The 15,754-nt window shown below is 35.7% G+C and overlaps 1 protein-coding gene across 12 annotated transcripts in view; it reads right to left on the reverse strand.

Annotated features, from left to right (window-relative positions):
* LOC149576021 (uncharacterized) overlaps positions 1-15,754 on the reverse strand; it is a 311,989-nt gene that overhangs the window by 16,520 nt on the left and 279,715 nt on the right. For 11 of the 12 annotated variants that reach the window (XM_089816148.1, XM_089816139.1, XM_089816147.1 and 8 more), the window contains one exon: positions 2,401-2,453. The exons of the other annotated variant lie outside the window; for it this stretch is intronic. In XM_089816148.1, the coding sequence (XP_089672274.1) occupies positions 2,401-2,453 (53 nt within the window). The remainder of the gene's footprint in view (positions 1-2,400; positions 2,454-15,754) is intronic. 12 annotated transcript variants of the gene reach the window in all.

Consider the following 15,754-nt stretch of genomic DNA (forward strand, 5'->3'; position numbering starts at 1 on the left):
TTACATGAATACTAATATATATGTTTATTAAATTACAACAGCTGAGTTCAGCAAATGAATTGATATCCTCCATGATTGGACACCTAGGACTCACCTAGCTAGATGGCCAGAAATGGGTGAAGAGGTGAGAGAAAGTTCTGCAAGAATAAGAAAACAGAATCAGATTTGATACAACAAATTTATTACTTTTAAAGAATCATTTAATAGCTCATGCATGTCCATTTAATTTACCCTATTGTCAAGTCAAGCAGTGTTGATCGGGTATCAGAAGCCCATTCAAAAACCTTGGCCAAGGTCGTTAAAGACATGCCTGCTTTCCATAGATCACAAGATGTCAGGGGCACCAGATAATCAAACATGTTCGTCTATTATTGAGCGGACATTCTAAACACTGGTATAACTCGGATGGGTGGACTAATAGTTCCCCAAGCCTAACCTTGGGGTAGGGAGGGCCTTTCTTATCAAAAAATTGTGTGGGGATTGATATGGTCCGCAGTTGAAAGGTTAAGCCTAAGCTAATGCTTTTCCTTTTATCCGAAAGCCGAAGCTTGCACAACCAATTCAAGACTCTCTAGTTAGCTTTTGTATATTCTTTCTCTATCCTTCGCTATGCATTTACTTTGTCTTGTGAATATCGAATATCATAGTATGTGTCGTCTGTAAATATTGTGTAGCCAACAGAGTGTTGTCGTTGGTAAAGATTTTGTAGCCGACAGGTTCATGTCATTGGTAAAGATTTGTAGCCGACGGATAGATTAGTATTACGTAGCCGACGGACCCCTTCGGGAAGGTTCGGCAGAAAGTATTTATACTTCGTCTAGGATCATTGTAAATCATCTTATCATGCATAATTTAATATCTTGGCATATGCGAATAAAGGAGTACTGCTGTTGCAGTTCTAGTTCATTGTTTGTGTGCATTACTCAATTAACCTATGCGGTAAATAGTATGAGTGGTAATGTTTTAATTTTCTTCTGTAAAGATGATACAAAACAGTTATTCTAGTTGGTAGTTATTTCAGTTATTATCCCACAAAATGGAATTAAAGATGTTATATTTCGATATTTTAGTCGAAGTATTACTTTCATATCTACTTGAAATCAGGTTTTAGCTCTAATCTTTTTAGTTAAGAAAATTCGTTTGTTACATACTTCTTACTTTTATTCTCTTTGAAACACATTTCAGTGCACACACTTATAATTTACATTTTGGAATGGTAAGAGATTTCAAAATTTTAAACCATTTTTGTCAAGCTTCCTATCTCTTTTCTACAGCATGCTAAAGGATTAATCAATTTACAAGTGTCATCACAGGACCTGCATTCAATGTTTGGCCAACCAAGGATGACATCAATGGAAATTCTGAATTTGTATTATGGTGTTGATCAATTAGAAGACCTAATTTGCCTTGGGATATGATTCTGGAATGCTCTTAGATTGAAGTGAAAAGTTAGACAGGTTGTAGCAACAAATTCTTATTGGATTATTACAGAATTATGCTCTCTTTGGTGATGGATTTTTTTTTACTTGAAAGGGCTTCGCCATGTAATTCTTGGTGTTATTAGGTTTATCAAGTGTCTGTTGGTTTAAACTTCTATTAATCTAATGGTAAATCACACTGGATACCTCAATATTCTTGATTCGCATATTGAGAGTACAAGTTTTTGTTCTAGTAATTTACCGTATTTCTCAGAATAATAAAGCTGGGATCCAAAAGGAGCTGCTCATTTAAAATCTTTTGTCCAAGCAAGTATTAAGTGGTTGGATACTGTGAAGGTATATCATTGGTCTACAGATATGATTTCTATAGGGATTAAAGGCTGAGTTTTGAGACTGTTGTCAAGTTTCAAATTCAAGGCCATATTGTATTTACAAGCAGCTTGTAGTTATGCGATCAAAACAATATATAATTTTGTGTTGATGCTCTTTGTAATTTTGATTTTGCAAGTTGATTGGCAAGTTAGAGATATGGATTTGGATGTCCCTTAATTGGGATTTCCATCATTGGTACCGTTAAAATGCTTTAAGAAACTCACCACGAATTTGACTTATATTAGCTACAAGAAAAGGCAAATGTGATCTCCTTGGACATTCATTCTGTGGAGAATGTTCTTCATTAAATTTAGTATGTTTAAGGCTGCGTAACTAGTGGGAGTAGAATTTCCAAATTTATCAATGGCCATATAATTGCTTTCAAAGTTTAAAGGCAGTTTAGTGGTACAAGGCGGTGGTTCTATTGTCCAAAGTTAAGGAGATGAGAAAATTAGTGGTTATTTTGGTAGAAGGTAAGGTAAATAACTAGTCGTGCTAGGTCAGAATTTACTTTGGCCCAAAAAGACACTTGTCAAATGAATAAATTGTCAACATACTTAAACAAAAAAGGTATAGAAGAAGCATTTACTGTTGAGAAACCGATGGCTGTCCCATGTAATCAAAATACTTGTTGTAATTTGCCTGTCAAATCAATCAAAGTGTCTAAAATCAGTACCCACATCATACAACATCAACATTTACCAGAATAAAAAAATAATTTATGCTAGAAGAATGTCAAATACAAATAAAAACAAGATATTTAGTAAGATGGAGAACAACACCATGAACATGCACCAATCCTAGCTTTTCATCTAGGAGTGTCAATGAGATATTGGTTATTGCATATCACTATTTATTAGAGATGGATCATTGTGAATGAGTTAGATGATTTGATACTTCATTATGCTTATCATCACAAAGATATTTGGTAATGTCAGCCTACAGAATCTCAACAGACCAAAAAGATTGAACGATGTAGGGACCTTAAAAATGATAGGTTTGTAAGGTTAATCACTTGGATTTTATAAGTGAGGTGTCAAACTAAGTGGAATTTACTGTGAAGAAATGCCATGGTTAAGCATTGTGTCACATGTTTTCTGATTTTAATCTATGAAGTTCAAAAAAATTCAAATTTAAGAAAATCTAAAAAACACTTGCCCAAGTTCATCATAATATTTTTATGGAGAAAGCTTTATGATTTTTAATTAAAATACATTTTAAATAATATTTTCAATTAAGTTGTTTAGGATTTTTCCTATAAAGTGAACACTTGTGACATGTAAAAAATACATCATGAGCTTCATTGTTATTTCACATGTTTGTGAATGCTCTGAGTCTTAATCTGATGAGTTGCATTTAGTGCATTACACTTTTACATTAAAAAATGAAGAGTAGGCTCTTCTATGCAAATGTGGCACTGGTGATGGTGGCAGCTCTCTATAGACATAGTACAAGGATGCAAGCTGTGAAATATTTAACAGCAGCAAAACGAGAACTAACAGAAAAGAAAAAAAAAACATGACCATAAAAATTTAGATTCTTAGACTATATTTTCATAACAGAGAATGCTCTGTTTTGGATGGGCAAAATACAGAATTTTGTTGAAGCACAAAAAAAGACAATTCCTAGAAAATATTTCAGATCATTCTTCTCAAATTCATTCATCATAGAAAATTTAAATTCATCTTTCATCTTAGAACCACTACCCGTGCACAATAGATCGTCAACATAGAATTTTATGATAAGAATATCATTACCTTCTTGCTTGTAGTAAAGGGTAGGTTCACTCTTACTTCTCTTGAACCCATTCTCATGAAACTAGCCATCAATCCTTGCATATCAAGCTGTTGGGGCTTGCTTATTTCCATAAAAAGCCTTCTTCAACCCGTAGACATGATCCTCTTTTCCTTTCACTTCAAAACCTTGTGGTTGTTCCACATATACTTCTTCTAAGTACCCATCCAAGAAGGCACTATTGACATCCATATGATGTATGCTTCAGTTCTTTGAGCTGCTAATGAAATCAGGGTAGGCCATAATAAAGTCATTAAGGTAATTAATACAGTATTTAGGAAAACATATGTACCAAGAGTTGTGACGGTTGGTTCTTGTAACCAATCCAAGCGCTATATTTAGTAAGCACAAGGAATGGGAAGGGATATGGTAATACTGGAGATCATTGGTATTGGTAATGTAACTCTTTGGTACAATCAATAAAAGATATATTTTTCCATTTATGCATGATGTTCTCAGAAGCAGTGAATGCTGCAGTAACATTGGTAATTATACTTGGTATATAAATTTGTACTTGGTAGCAGACCGCCATATCTGGCAGGTAATCACTTCCATATATGGCATAGAAGCACATCCATATCTAGCATAGGACTACTTCCACATCTGGTACAAGGCTCTGCCATATCTGGCAAACAACATTTTTGGTGTCGTTGCCTAGTTCAGACCTGTGGTCTAGATAGACAAGGCAGGAAAATGGAAGTATAATGGGCAGAATTCTTGACGATTAAGTAGTGATAATGGGGCAGTAATAGTGACATGGACCAAGGAGGATTGAGGAGCATAAGATCTCGTTCAGGCATGGGAAGTGGCGGTAGAGTACGTACAATGGGAGATAGAGTAGAGGGCTCTCTCCACTAGTGTGGTACGAACCCTCTAGGTGAATGGAGTAGTGCACAATCTCTTGAGGTTCTTCAAGTTTATTGGCAGGAAGATAGCTAAGAATAAGGGAGGAACCTAGGAATCACCAATAACAAGACTACTGAGTACATGATGAATAAATTAGATAAACAAAAACTTCCAAGGTTTAGTGTTGACGATTTGGAAGACCCGACACGCCATTGTTGGACATGCATGACAATATGGGAAGCTAGGGGTCAAAACAATGAGCATTACTGGCTAAAGGCATTCCCTGCAACCTTGAGGGGTATGGCAATTGATTGGTACGTGACGCTTGCTAGGGCAAGAAAAATGACATGGCAAAGACCGAAGAATGCCTTTGAGAAGGAGTTTCAATTGCTACGAGATGATGATGAGGTAGTAGCAAAAATTTATAACACATGACAAAGGAAAAATGAGATGCTATGGACCTACCATCATAAGTGAGGGAGTTGATGAGTAAACTAGAGAACCGCCCAGCCGATGGGCTAATGAATAGATGGTTTATAGAAGGATTGTCTTCCTCTCTTAGAAACAAAATGAAGGTAGTACCACCTTCCGCTTAGGAGGAGGCATGTAAAAGAGCAATGGATATCGAAAGCGTAAAGAAGACATCCTGTGATAAAAGGAAGTTAAGTGATATAAGTGGTAGTGATACGAATAGAGAGTCCTCGACCATCTGAGCACTCCGTAAGCATATGTTGCAAATGTTGAGGGAGACAAAAACCAAAATAGCTAACGAAACATGGTGTACAAATCGCCGAAGGGAGGGGTACATAGAAAGTAAGTATTCCAAAAAATAATTCTATAAGATTTGTTAGGATGGATGGGCACCCCCTCAACGAGTACTCGTACGAATTGAAGGGAAGGAATACACAAGTACTCTTGACATCAAAACAAGCCATCCCGCCCTCTACATCACCTACAAATACAATTTCCAATGCATCCCCAAGAGGCTATCAAAATAATAGATGGGGAGGTGGCAATAATAGCAACCACAGTACACCACAGAGCTGCATCTAATACGATGTGACAGGACGACCAATAATACAATGTAGGTGGAATGAATGGGGGCATTTTTCTCGAGAATGCTAGAACCAAAACTAGCAAGGTAGTGGAAGTAGATTATGCCGATGGCGTGGACCTGGAAACAATGAGGAGGTCGACTGTCCAAAAGGGAAGTCGATGAACACATTGGAGGTAAATGCTATCTCTAGAGTCCTAAACTACAAGTGGAAAAATCTCTCTACCCCGATCTATGAAAGGAGAAAGAAAGGTTAAAGGACAATTGGAGAATGATAGAGGAAGAATAAAAAACACACTGCAAGAAGCTTCCCTAGACAATCCCAATCAGAGGCCAATATAATAAAACAAAAGTTGCAGGCCACAGTAGTAGTAAGGGTAGCTGACTTATTGGATGCATTACCTCAATCAAAGGCAGCAATTTTCAGAATGGAAGATGGTAGTCACAACCCAAGGAGGGGACAGACATGTAAAAGAAGATTGCAGAAGGAATAATATACTAGAACAATCATCAAACCTGGATCCAATGTTGTTTTCTGTGGGAATAGGGAGGACTCCCGCAGTGGTAGAGATGGATATCATGGATCACAAACTAACTAATACCATCGTGGATGATGGATCGGGAGTCAATGTACTTCCTAAAGAGACATGGAAGGCACTAGGGAAACCCACCTTGTAGCCACCTCCCTTCCATCTGGTGGGCGCAGACCAACATGTCATAAAACTGCTAGGTATGCTCATGGGCCAAAAGGTGACGGTAGGAGCACAACAATTATTCCTGGACTTTGTGGTCATCACCCTAGAAAAGACCCAAACTGTATCTCAGGCTCACCTTTCCTAAGTGTAATGGTACGGCCTCTATGGATATAGTGCATAGCAGACACAAATCTTCTATCATATCCCATGATACTAAATGCAAAACAAATACTAATAACCACTAATCAGTAATTCTGAGCCCAATTCCTGCAGGCTGACAGGAAACTGCTCTGATAGTGTTGTAATAACCCTTGTCTAGTTATAACTTGATAACTCCAATTTCCTTTGCTATAGTGGTTTGACATTTCATGAAACACTTGGCAAGCAATCTCTATTGACACCATTAAGTTATGTTGTTGAATGTGATGATGCTTGGACAATGTTTTTCTTAAGAAGCATGCAAAGCATCAATAATGTAATGTTCTCGTCATAAAATAAATAAATAATCAAAGCATTGTTTATGGGCCAATTGATTTAGTATATCTCAAACCCATTTTATTTTAATTGTTTCCATAAGTATTGTCGTCAGCTGTCTTTGTACACCTTCGGGAGTTCTTCTGAAGGGTATTTAAGCACATGTAGGTAGTACTTGTCAGGTGATTTAGATTACTTTCTTTGTACTACGAATTCCTATTGGAGTTCACTATTGTTTGCCATTTCGAAAGTGAAAGATCTTCCCTACTTGGCTACTCTGGTTTCAGTGAGACTCAACCCTCACCCTATTCTGTTTATGTATTTCTTGGCTCGGATTTGGCAAATCGGAGCAATATTCTCATTTAGAAATATAAATATTCTCCATTGAAGTGCAATTGCTTGTATTGGGTTACATTTGTGTAATTGGCGAAGGTATTGTTTATCTCTTTGAAACTCGATTTACATTAGTATTTGCGCTTTGTGTCCTGTCACAATCCCAACCGCATGGCCTACCAATTCCATCACCGTATGGATATCTTCACTTGCACACTATATGGATATCTTGCTACTGTACATCCCTACATCCTCACCTTACAGACTCTCTATACACCATACATTGTACCCATCTTTGCTCTTGCTACCATACGGATGATAACCACCATACAGACACAACAATCACTGTATGGCTTCCAAAACTAACGTACGACCTCCCAATTGTGCACAATCTATCTAAATACTTGACAGGCATTTCACAATTAGAATGTGTTGGACGTTTTGACTCAATTCAAAGGGAAATGAGACATTACAGTGGTATCAGAGCCTAGTTGCTGTGAGCCTACAGACAGTGAATGAAAGTTTATAGTCGGAAAAGAAGGAGATCCCATTTAGTTGATAGAATGGTAGATCAACAAACCCACTCCTGCCAAACTCATGGCACTACCGAGGGATCTTCTGAGGAATAAGGTACAGATCAATGAAACTGAACGACTTATGGAAGAAACTCTCTGAAAATTGGTAGACAATAAGATATCTGGGGAACAAAATGATCATAGTACCGACTCAGTCTTGGGAAAGGAAAATCCCCATCCAGCATGCTCTCGACCTGCCATGCCAACTTTCCCCTCCACGGACAGAGGTACTACATGTAGGAAGGCAACCAACCTTTGAAGAAGTTCAAGAACAATTGAAAGAAGATCGGAAGAATGCAAACTTAGAAGTGGATATATCCTACAAAGATTACACAGAATTGAGAATGTGATATTTCGAAGGCAGAAACAGAGGATATTTTAATGACGATCTTAGAAGAGAGTTGAGTAAAGTAAATCTATCACCATTTGACGGATCTGGATCCATATTCGCCCAGGCATGGGTAATGAAGGCTGATACTTACTTCTAACTTAATCCCATGGCAAAAGAAGCAATTAAATTTGCAACACTCTACTTGGAGGGAGTGGCACATGAATGGTGGCACCATGGCACCATTATGCTGGGGCATGACCAAGTCAATACTTATGCAGAATTTATTGAAAGATTGATAGATCGGTTTGATGGTAAAGATCCAGAACTTAATTTTAAAGAGTTGGCACAATTGAGGCAAATTGAATCGGCCGACCAATTCATCACAGAATTTCAGGACCTCCCTATTTTGGTTACAAACATTTCTAGAAAGAGAAGGATAGTGCTCTTCATGGACGAACTAACATAACCACTGAGGGGTTGGGTTAAGGGTTTCAATCCTGTCACACTTTCGGAGGCTATAAAAAAGGTGCAAAGCATGGCATCATCATCGACATCATCCTCTCGAGGGTACTATTGGTTCCCAAAACCGCAAATTGGAATCCTACGAGTCTGGCCAACTTGATGCTGGGATTTCCAACCGGTAACGGCCAACTCGACATAATTAAATAATGTAATCCAAGTTCCCTGCGCTTCTGGCTCTGCAAGGCCAATGTGGGTGCACGTGATCTTGAATAAATCACTTAAATCCAAGATGTTTATAGCAGATTGGTTAGAATGTGAATATAATGAAAGCTTCCAAAATGGCAAGATCTATTGAAAGCTTTTAACTTGCAAATTATGAACTGAAAATAATAAATGAATATACAAATGTTTTTATAAAAAAGAATAAATATTATGGAGTATCAAAACAAATGAATATATTACTTCTTCAAAGGAAAGATATGAAATAATTGCCAATGTATGGATTATGAATCATGAATAGCATAAAGACTAGTGCCGGGATTAAAAGGGTGATAGAGTTAGTATTATAAGTTTAAAACATACAACTTTATAAAATTCTATGCACATCAATTATAAACAATTTAGTAATCAAGATGCAACAGATCAAATATATGGACGCAATTTTAAAATAGTCTAGAATATATTTTAACTCCTATGGTTGGGAGACAAACTAGACATAGATTCGCAAAGAATTAAATATTTCTCAATATCTATGATCTTCGATTTTAAAATGATATGATTGATCCTGCCCACTTATTTATCATATAAATTATTTATAGAATTTTAAATAATAATTATAAAGGATGAAACTTTATAACATTTCCAACTCTAAAGCTTAAAATAAATATATATGCTTACAGAATATGTCGGAAATAAAAGTGCACTAGAAAAACTCCTTACGAATGATCCATCCAATGCAGTTTGACTCTAGAATCAGATAAAAATTTATTCAATAATCCAACATCCAAAGGCTTAGTTTAAAAAGTCCATCTCTTTGCCAATGAAAGAATGTAATATATCAAATGTGCGTATAACTTGAGTATGTAAAAACTAAGAAATTTGTATATATTGTGTCTCGTTCATTTCTTGCATCTATATTTATATATGTGGAAGGGTAACAATATGAACCGACACATCTCTCCGCATTTCATAATCACAATTGCCTTCTAACCTAAACGATAACAATAACTTAATGATTTACAATAAGAAATGAAGGCAGCAAGGAATATAAAATAAGTTTTTTGAGATTTTTCAGTGAACCAAATAACACATCCATACTTTGACAAAGACCTCTTATGGAGTACCCGAGACATAGGAATTTCTACATTTTACTTTCTCCGTGCATCTCCAACTCGTGGCTAATCCAAACGGGAGACAAACTCATGAATTCTTCGACACAATGGTGGACTGGGCCACATGTTCTGTGTGAAGATATTATTGTCCCATTGTATCTTTGTTTGAAGTAGACTTACGATTTAATTGTTGGGCCATTTTTCTCCTCTCCCGCATGCTTTCCAAACCTGATGGCACCATATGTGAAGGATTGTTGCTTCAACGTCTCTAAGAGTATTATCAATAATGATCTTCCTTCCCTTAATGCTCCTTGCCGGAAATATATCTCCATTGTACACTCTATATACTTGCACCAAAACAAAAACTCATTAGATGTGAATGAAAAGAAACAAAAAATTCTTATCCATGTGCCCTTGTGAGACATGGGCATAAAAATCTATGCATGCGTATTTTCCTTTGGCTTGGCACACAAACATTTGTGTGGCAAAAAGTAATTTGAATCATAATATTCTTCCTATTATACATCATTCTTCACTCCCCTACACTCTAAATTCATGTGCGCTTCACCTCCACTGTGTGCCCTCATTAGACTTTTGGAACATTTATCAGAATATTTTGAATGCTGGTTGCCTTCCCTCTGTTAAAGTATGCTACTATTAATTTGTATGAAGCAAAAGAGCTAGAGTCTTCTTATTGGTTCTGAATATACTTGTTTCTAACAGTATGTATGTTTCTTGATGTCACCAGTTCAGTCAAATGGTGATGCGTAAGTAATATTTACTTTCCAAATTGATGTCTTTGACCATACAAAAGACCATGTTGATATAACCCATTCTTTTTACCCTTCGATAACTAAGAACAATTCTTCTTTGTCTCTGGTTTGTGAGACATATTTCCTGTAACTAATCTTAGTGTTGGCATATTTTCTCTTGACAGTATTCCTCATCATGCAATGTTTGATAAAAACGATCACACCTTAACTTATTGTCACTAAAGATGTATCTCCTTCATTCGAACTTTACTTTTATTTCTTCTTGCACATGCAAAAAATATGGTATACCTATAGATGACCGTTTCTTGCGCTATATTGTCAATTTATCTTGTTGCCTTATGACTATATTGATGCAGACTTGTCTTTAACATATCACTGAATTATAAGTGTGCGATCATTATTTAAAATTATACGCAAGCCACCATGCGAAGCTTCAGAGTATTATACTTCCATCATGGGTATAGGAACCATGAGACTCAATTAATAAAGGGATGGTGCGGTTGTGTTAAGATTACAATTCTTGGCTCGCCAATTGTAATATATCTCTCAACTTCCATCTAACTTTACTTTCCAAGAGTCCCTTATTTGCAGAAATGGAAATAGTTCTTCAAACAAAATAAAACTTATTAAGACCAAGATGTTTGTTACTTGGAGCCATGGGAACTTGGGCACAAATTATGTTTCAATTGTAAGGAGTCATGGGAACCTGGGCATAGATGCCTCGGTAAAGGGAAAATACACTACATCGAGGTCGTGTCAAATGATGAGGAGGATCAAGAGAATCTAACCATAGAGGACGGTCACACCCAAGAGGACTCCAAAATGGTTAATTTGAACCATACAGAGAGGATCATCGCATTGGTACGACATAGAGGAACTATCACCTTGGCTGGGAGTTCGAAATGTATGGTATTCCGAGTGCTAGAAACTCTTCAAGTCCAGAGGGTCATTGTGATAATAGCAGAGCCACTCTAAATTTCATAAACTCATCTTTGGTGAAAAGAAGAGGTCTTCCTACAGAGTCGCACGCAGGATTCCAAGTCAAGGTCATTGGAGGAAGACTTTTACCCTACACACACTTTGTTCCCTAACTAAGTATCACCATGGCTAATCACACTCCAATGGAGGTTTTCTTTATAGTAGACCTGGATGATATGAAAGTTATTCTGGGCATACAGTGGATGGAGTCACTAGATGAATACACACAGAGTTTCATGCGAATGGACTTCATTTTGTTCTCAATGGAAAGAAGGTTGTGTTGTTCTACATTTTGTCACCACAAAATGTAGATAACAGTACGAAACTTTTTCAAATTAATTTCGCATTTCTCTGAGTTTATTTCATTATTTAATTGGTTAGTATTGATCAAACAATCGGTACAAATTGATACAATGAATCTTTTTATTGAAGGCCTTCGTCAAGTTTTTTTTGTTTTGCTTTTTGTTGAACCTTTGCTTGATTTTTGAAGCCTTCAAAGTCTGTTTCTTGCTTTTGAGTTTGCGTTTGTTTGTTTTTAGTCCTTTAGTTTTGCTCATGTCATGCCTTTCGTTTTCCCCTTTGATTCGGTCTAACCTAGAGGTCAATCGGAGTTGTCAGTCAAGAGATATGGTCATTTTAGTGCCTCAAAAGTGGACATTTTAGGTGCAACAACACGAATTAAAAATATGATGTTATATTTTCATTTTGACATTCACTTTTTGAAAATATAACATTTTACTCACTTTTTGTTATGTTTTGAAGTTACTTTTCATTTAAATTTATAACTTAAACTGACTATAGAACTATATAGTTACTTTTTAAATTTTAAATTTTTAAATCAAATACTTATATAAATGTCATTTTAATATAATGTTTATGTATTATATTGATTAATATGATGCATAAATGTTATTTTTGACCCATATTGTTGACATTTTTATAAAATTAAATGGAATACATAACTTAAATGCCTCAAAGTGGACATTTTATGTGCAAATGCATATAAAAATCTATAAAAAGTGAAAACTTTTCATAGTATTGCACCTAAAAATTCACTTTGAGGATACTTTTCATGCCATTACATCAAAAGTTTGTAAAAGTGGACTTTTTTGATGCAATGACATGAAAATTTGTGTTTTTATACTTGTGCATAAAAAAGGTGAGACATTTTAAAATATGTAAGTGACTCCAAAAAGTGAGATTTTAGAGTCTTACACATTTTAAAATATGCAATGAGTCTCAAAAAGTGAGATTATGTCTCAAGACATATTTTAAAACATGTAATGGACTCTAAAAGGTCCTCTTTTTCCTTCCAACATGTTTTAAAATATGTAATGAACATAAAAATGTCCTATTATGTGAAGAAAACATGTTCTTGCTCCAAAAACTTCCTATTTTGATCATAACTTTTAATTTTCTCCATGAATTTGGATGAAATCAGTTGCATTCAAAACGTTTTGGAGAGGTGATCATTTTGCCCTCATCAAAAATCAGTTTATTGCACCCAAAAATATGTTCAAAACTCCCAAGCTAGGGCACAATTTTGCAAAAAACTCCATAAATCTTCAAATATGGAACATGTTTTTGTTTGGAATCAAATCGTTTTAACCTTATTTGCTGATTCCATTACATTGTGATCATTATTTTGGTGTTAAAACACCAAATCATTTTTGCTTGGAGAAACACTTTTTTGCTTAGAATGCCCGGAAAATTGAGGTTTTAATCCACTTTTATGTGTTTTAAAGCAACTTTTTTGCATTTGGATCCATGTATATCCATTTGGGGAAGTCATATTTGCATTCACAAGTCAAAAAAGACTCAAAAACATGCAGTTTTTGGCCACGTTTTTGCAAAAACGAACCAGATTTTTGAATTAAAAAGTCATTTTTTTCAAAAAACTCAAAAAATTGCATTTTCAACCCATACATTTGATCAAAAAGGACTGTTTTTGAGTTTTAAATGCATGATATTGTTTTTGGAGACCATTTATTTGGTACTTTCATGTCAAATCCGACCATTGAATGTCCATTACATGCAAGTGCGGAAAAAGTTAAAAAGTTGTTTGAAAATCCGGATTTAAGGGAGAATTGGTCTTAAGACTATAAAACTTGCTATTTTAGCTCTTTCTCCTTTATTTTTGGCACTTAAGCTTCATGTAAGTGGACCTCTTCTTTCATGTATTTTAATTCATGCTTATCTTTGCTGATTTTATGCATGAAATCATTGAATGGATGCCATTTGTAAGAATCTTTGCCTTAGAATGTGCATTTTTCCTTTAAAATATGAATTTCTCCTTCATTTTGATGTTTTTGGTTCTTCCCCAAGTTCCAAATTCGAATCTCATCTTTGGAGTGCATTGCATCTTGGCATGTTTTGAGTTGTTTTCAAAGCTATGTTGTTTTTCTTTTGTTTTGGTTTTGTGTTTTTGTTTGCCGATTTTTCTCCATTTGGAGAAGTTGTAAGTTTTTTTCCAAAAACTTGTTTTTCCTTCATTACATGCGAAAGTGTTATCATTTTTCACATTCCATTTCCATGTCATTACACCTCACATCTCATCCGACAAATGTGATTACATGTTTTTCACCTCATTTTCCATTCACACATGCATGTAATCCCATTTTCCACTTCCATTTTCATCCATCTCATTTTTCGCCTTCATTCGCACGACACAATTACACGAAATGTCTTAAGTGTAATTGCATCTAAAAAGTCCAATTTTGACTAAAAGTCACTTTTTGAAAAGTCAAAAATATGTCATTTTCTTCTCTCCATATGCATTCACACCTCCATGAGAAAATACATGTTTCCGTATCTTTCCATGCTTTCCATCTTAGCCTTCATCTGCATATGCATGTAAAGCGTATCTTTCACTCACACTTGCATCTCATTTCACCCTCCACCTTCCGTTACATGTTGCATTTACATGTAATCCATTTTCTGTGCAGTGACATCTTGAAAGCCTAAGTCACTTTTTGAAAATCGGCAATCTCCATTTACACACATTCCCATGCGCCAAGCACTTTACTTAAAAAAAAAAAAAAAGGAGTTAAAGGTGCTGATGGAAAGTTGTTTTGAGTGTACATCCGAACATCATCAAGAAGGTTTTCAAAGTGTCAAAGACTCCAGTTTGTGCTAATCTACAAAGGAGAATTCAGGACAACTTGAGCGAGAAAAAATGGATCACATCAAGTTTCCACATGATAATGGACAATTCATTAAAGAGAGCTAGAGGTTGTCAAAAGACGCAACACTATGGTTATCAACGTGAATGCAGCAGTACAAGGTACAGGAACTCTCAATCCTGTTATCATCTAGGATTGCATCATCAAGTACAAAGCCTTTCAGAATTGTTCTTTTCTCTTCCATCTTCTTTCTTCTTCTTTCATGTTTGTAGTTGGAGAAGATGCATTACATGGAAAAGTGTAATTACATGTAATGCGAGTTACATGTGTATGTAAAAGATGTAATGTGAGTTGCATATGCAGTTGCATGTAACCCTATATTTTCTCTTGTAGTTAGACTTGGTCAAAGTTGGTTGAGTTGCTCCCACTTTTTCCTCCCCCTTTTTCTCAACTTCTTTGCCTATATAAAGGAGTGCCCCCTCATTGTAAAAATTATCTTTTGTTGTATGCAAGAAATTTCTGCCACATTTGTGCAAGCATAACTTTGATTGTGTAGTATGAATTTGGGAGAAAAGTGAATAAAATAAGCAATTGGATTCGAAGCTTTGACTAGAAGCAATTGTGATAGAACAAATTAGAAGCTTTGACTATAATTTGTGTCTATTGTCTTGATTCATGTTATTATTGTGTGTTCAATAAAAGAGCATAGAGAGTTAAGAAACAATTGAAGCCTGAGCTTTGACCAGGAACAATTGTGAAAATCCATAGCTAGAAGCTTTGTCTATGACCTGTATTTTCATCTTAATTCACAAAATAATTGTTACTTTTAGGAGTCTTTGTGCCCTAATTGTAAAGATTTTATCACATAGAAGTACAACAGGACTTAGAGCCAAACTGGTACGTTTTGGCTAGCCTTTGAGTTAGTTAAAATTTATCGGTATCACTATTTCTAGCTCGTGATAGAAGTGTAATTAAAGATTCACCTTGCCCATTATTCACCTTACGAATAAGTGGATCTTTTCTTGAAAGTTAAGAAGAAAGGATAATAGGAACACCCTCTTTATAAATCTCTCAATTTCTTGCTTACCTTGAGTTGATCCAAGGAAAAGTGAGAAGGGGGAGCCTTCCCTTTAAGGTAGGAGAGACTCTATCTCACATGCTGTGGCTGGTCATCC

Source organism: Cupressus sempervirens, chromosome 1, assembly GCF_028749045.1.
Source record: "Cupressus sempervirens isolate cs-2001-9-10 chromosome 1, ASM2874904v1, whole genome shotgun sequence".
Lineage (NCBI taxonomy): Eukaryota > Viridiplantae > Streptophyta > Pinopsida > Cupressales > Cupressaceae > Cupressus > Cupressus sempervirens.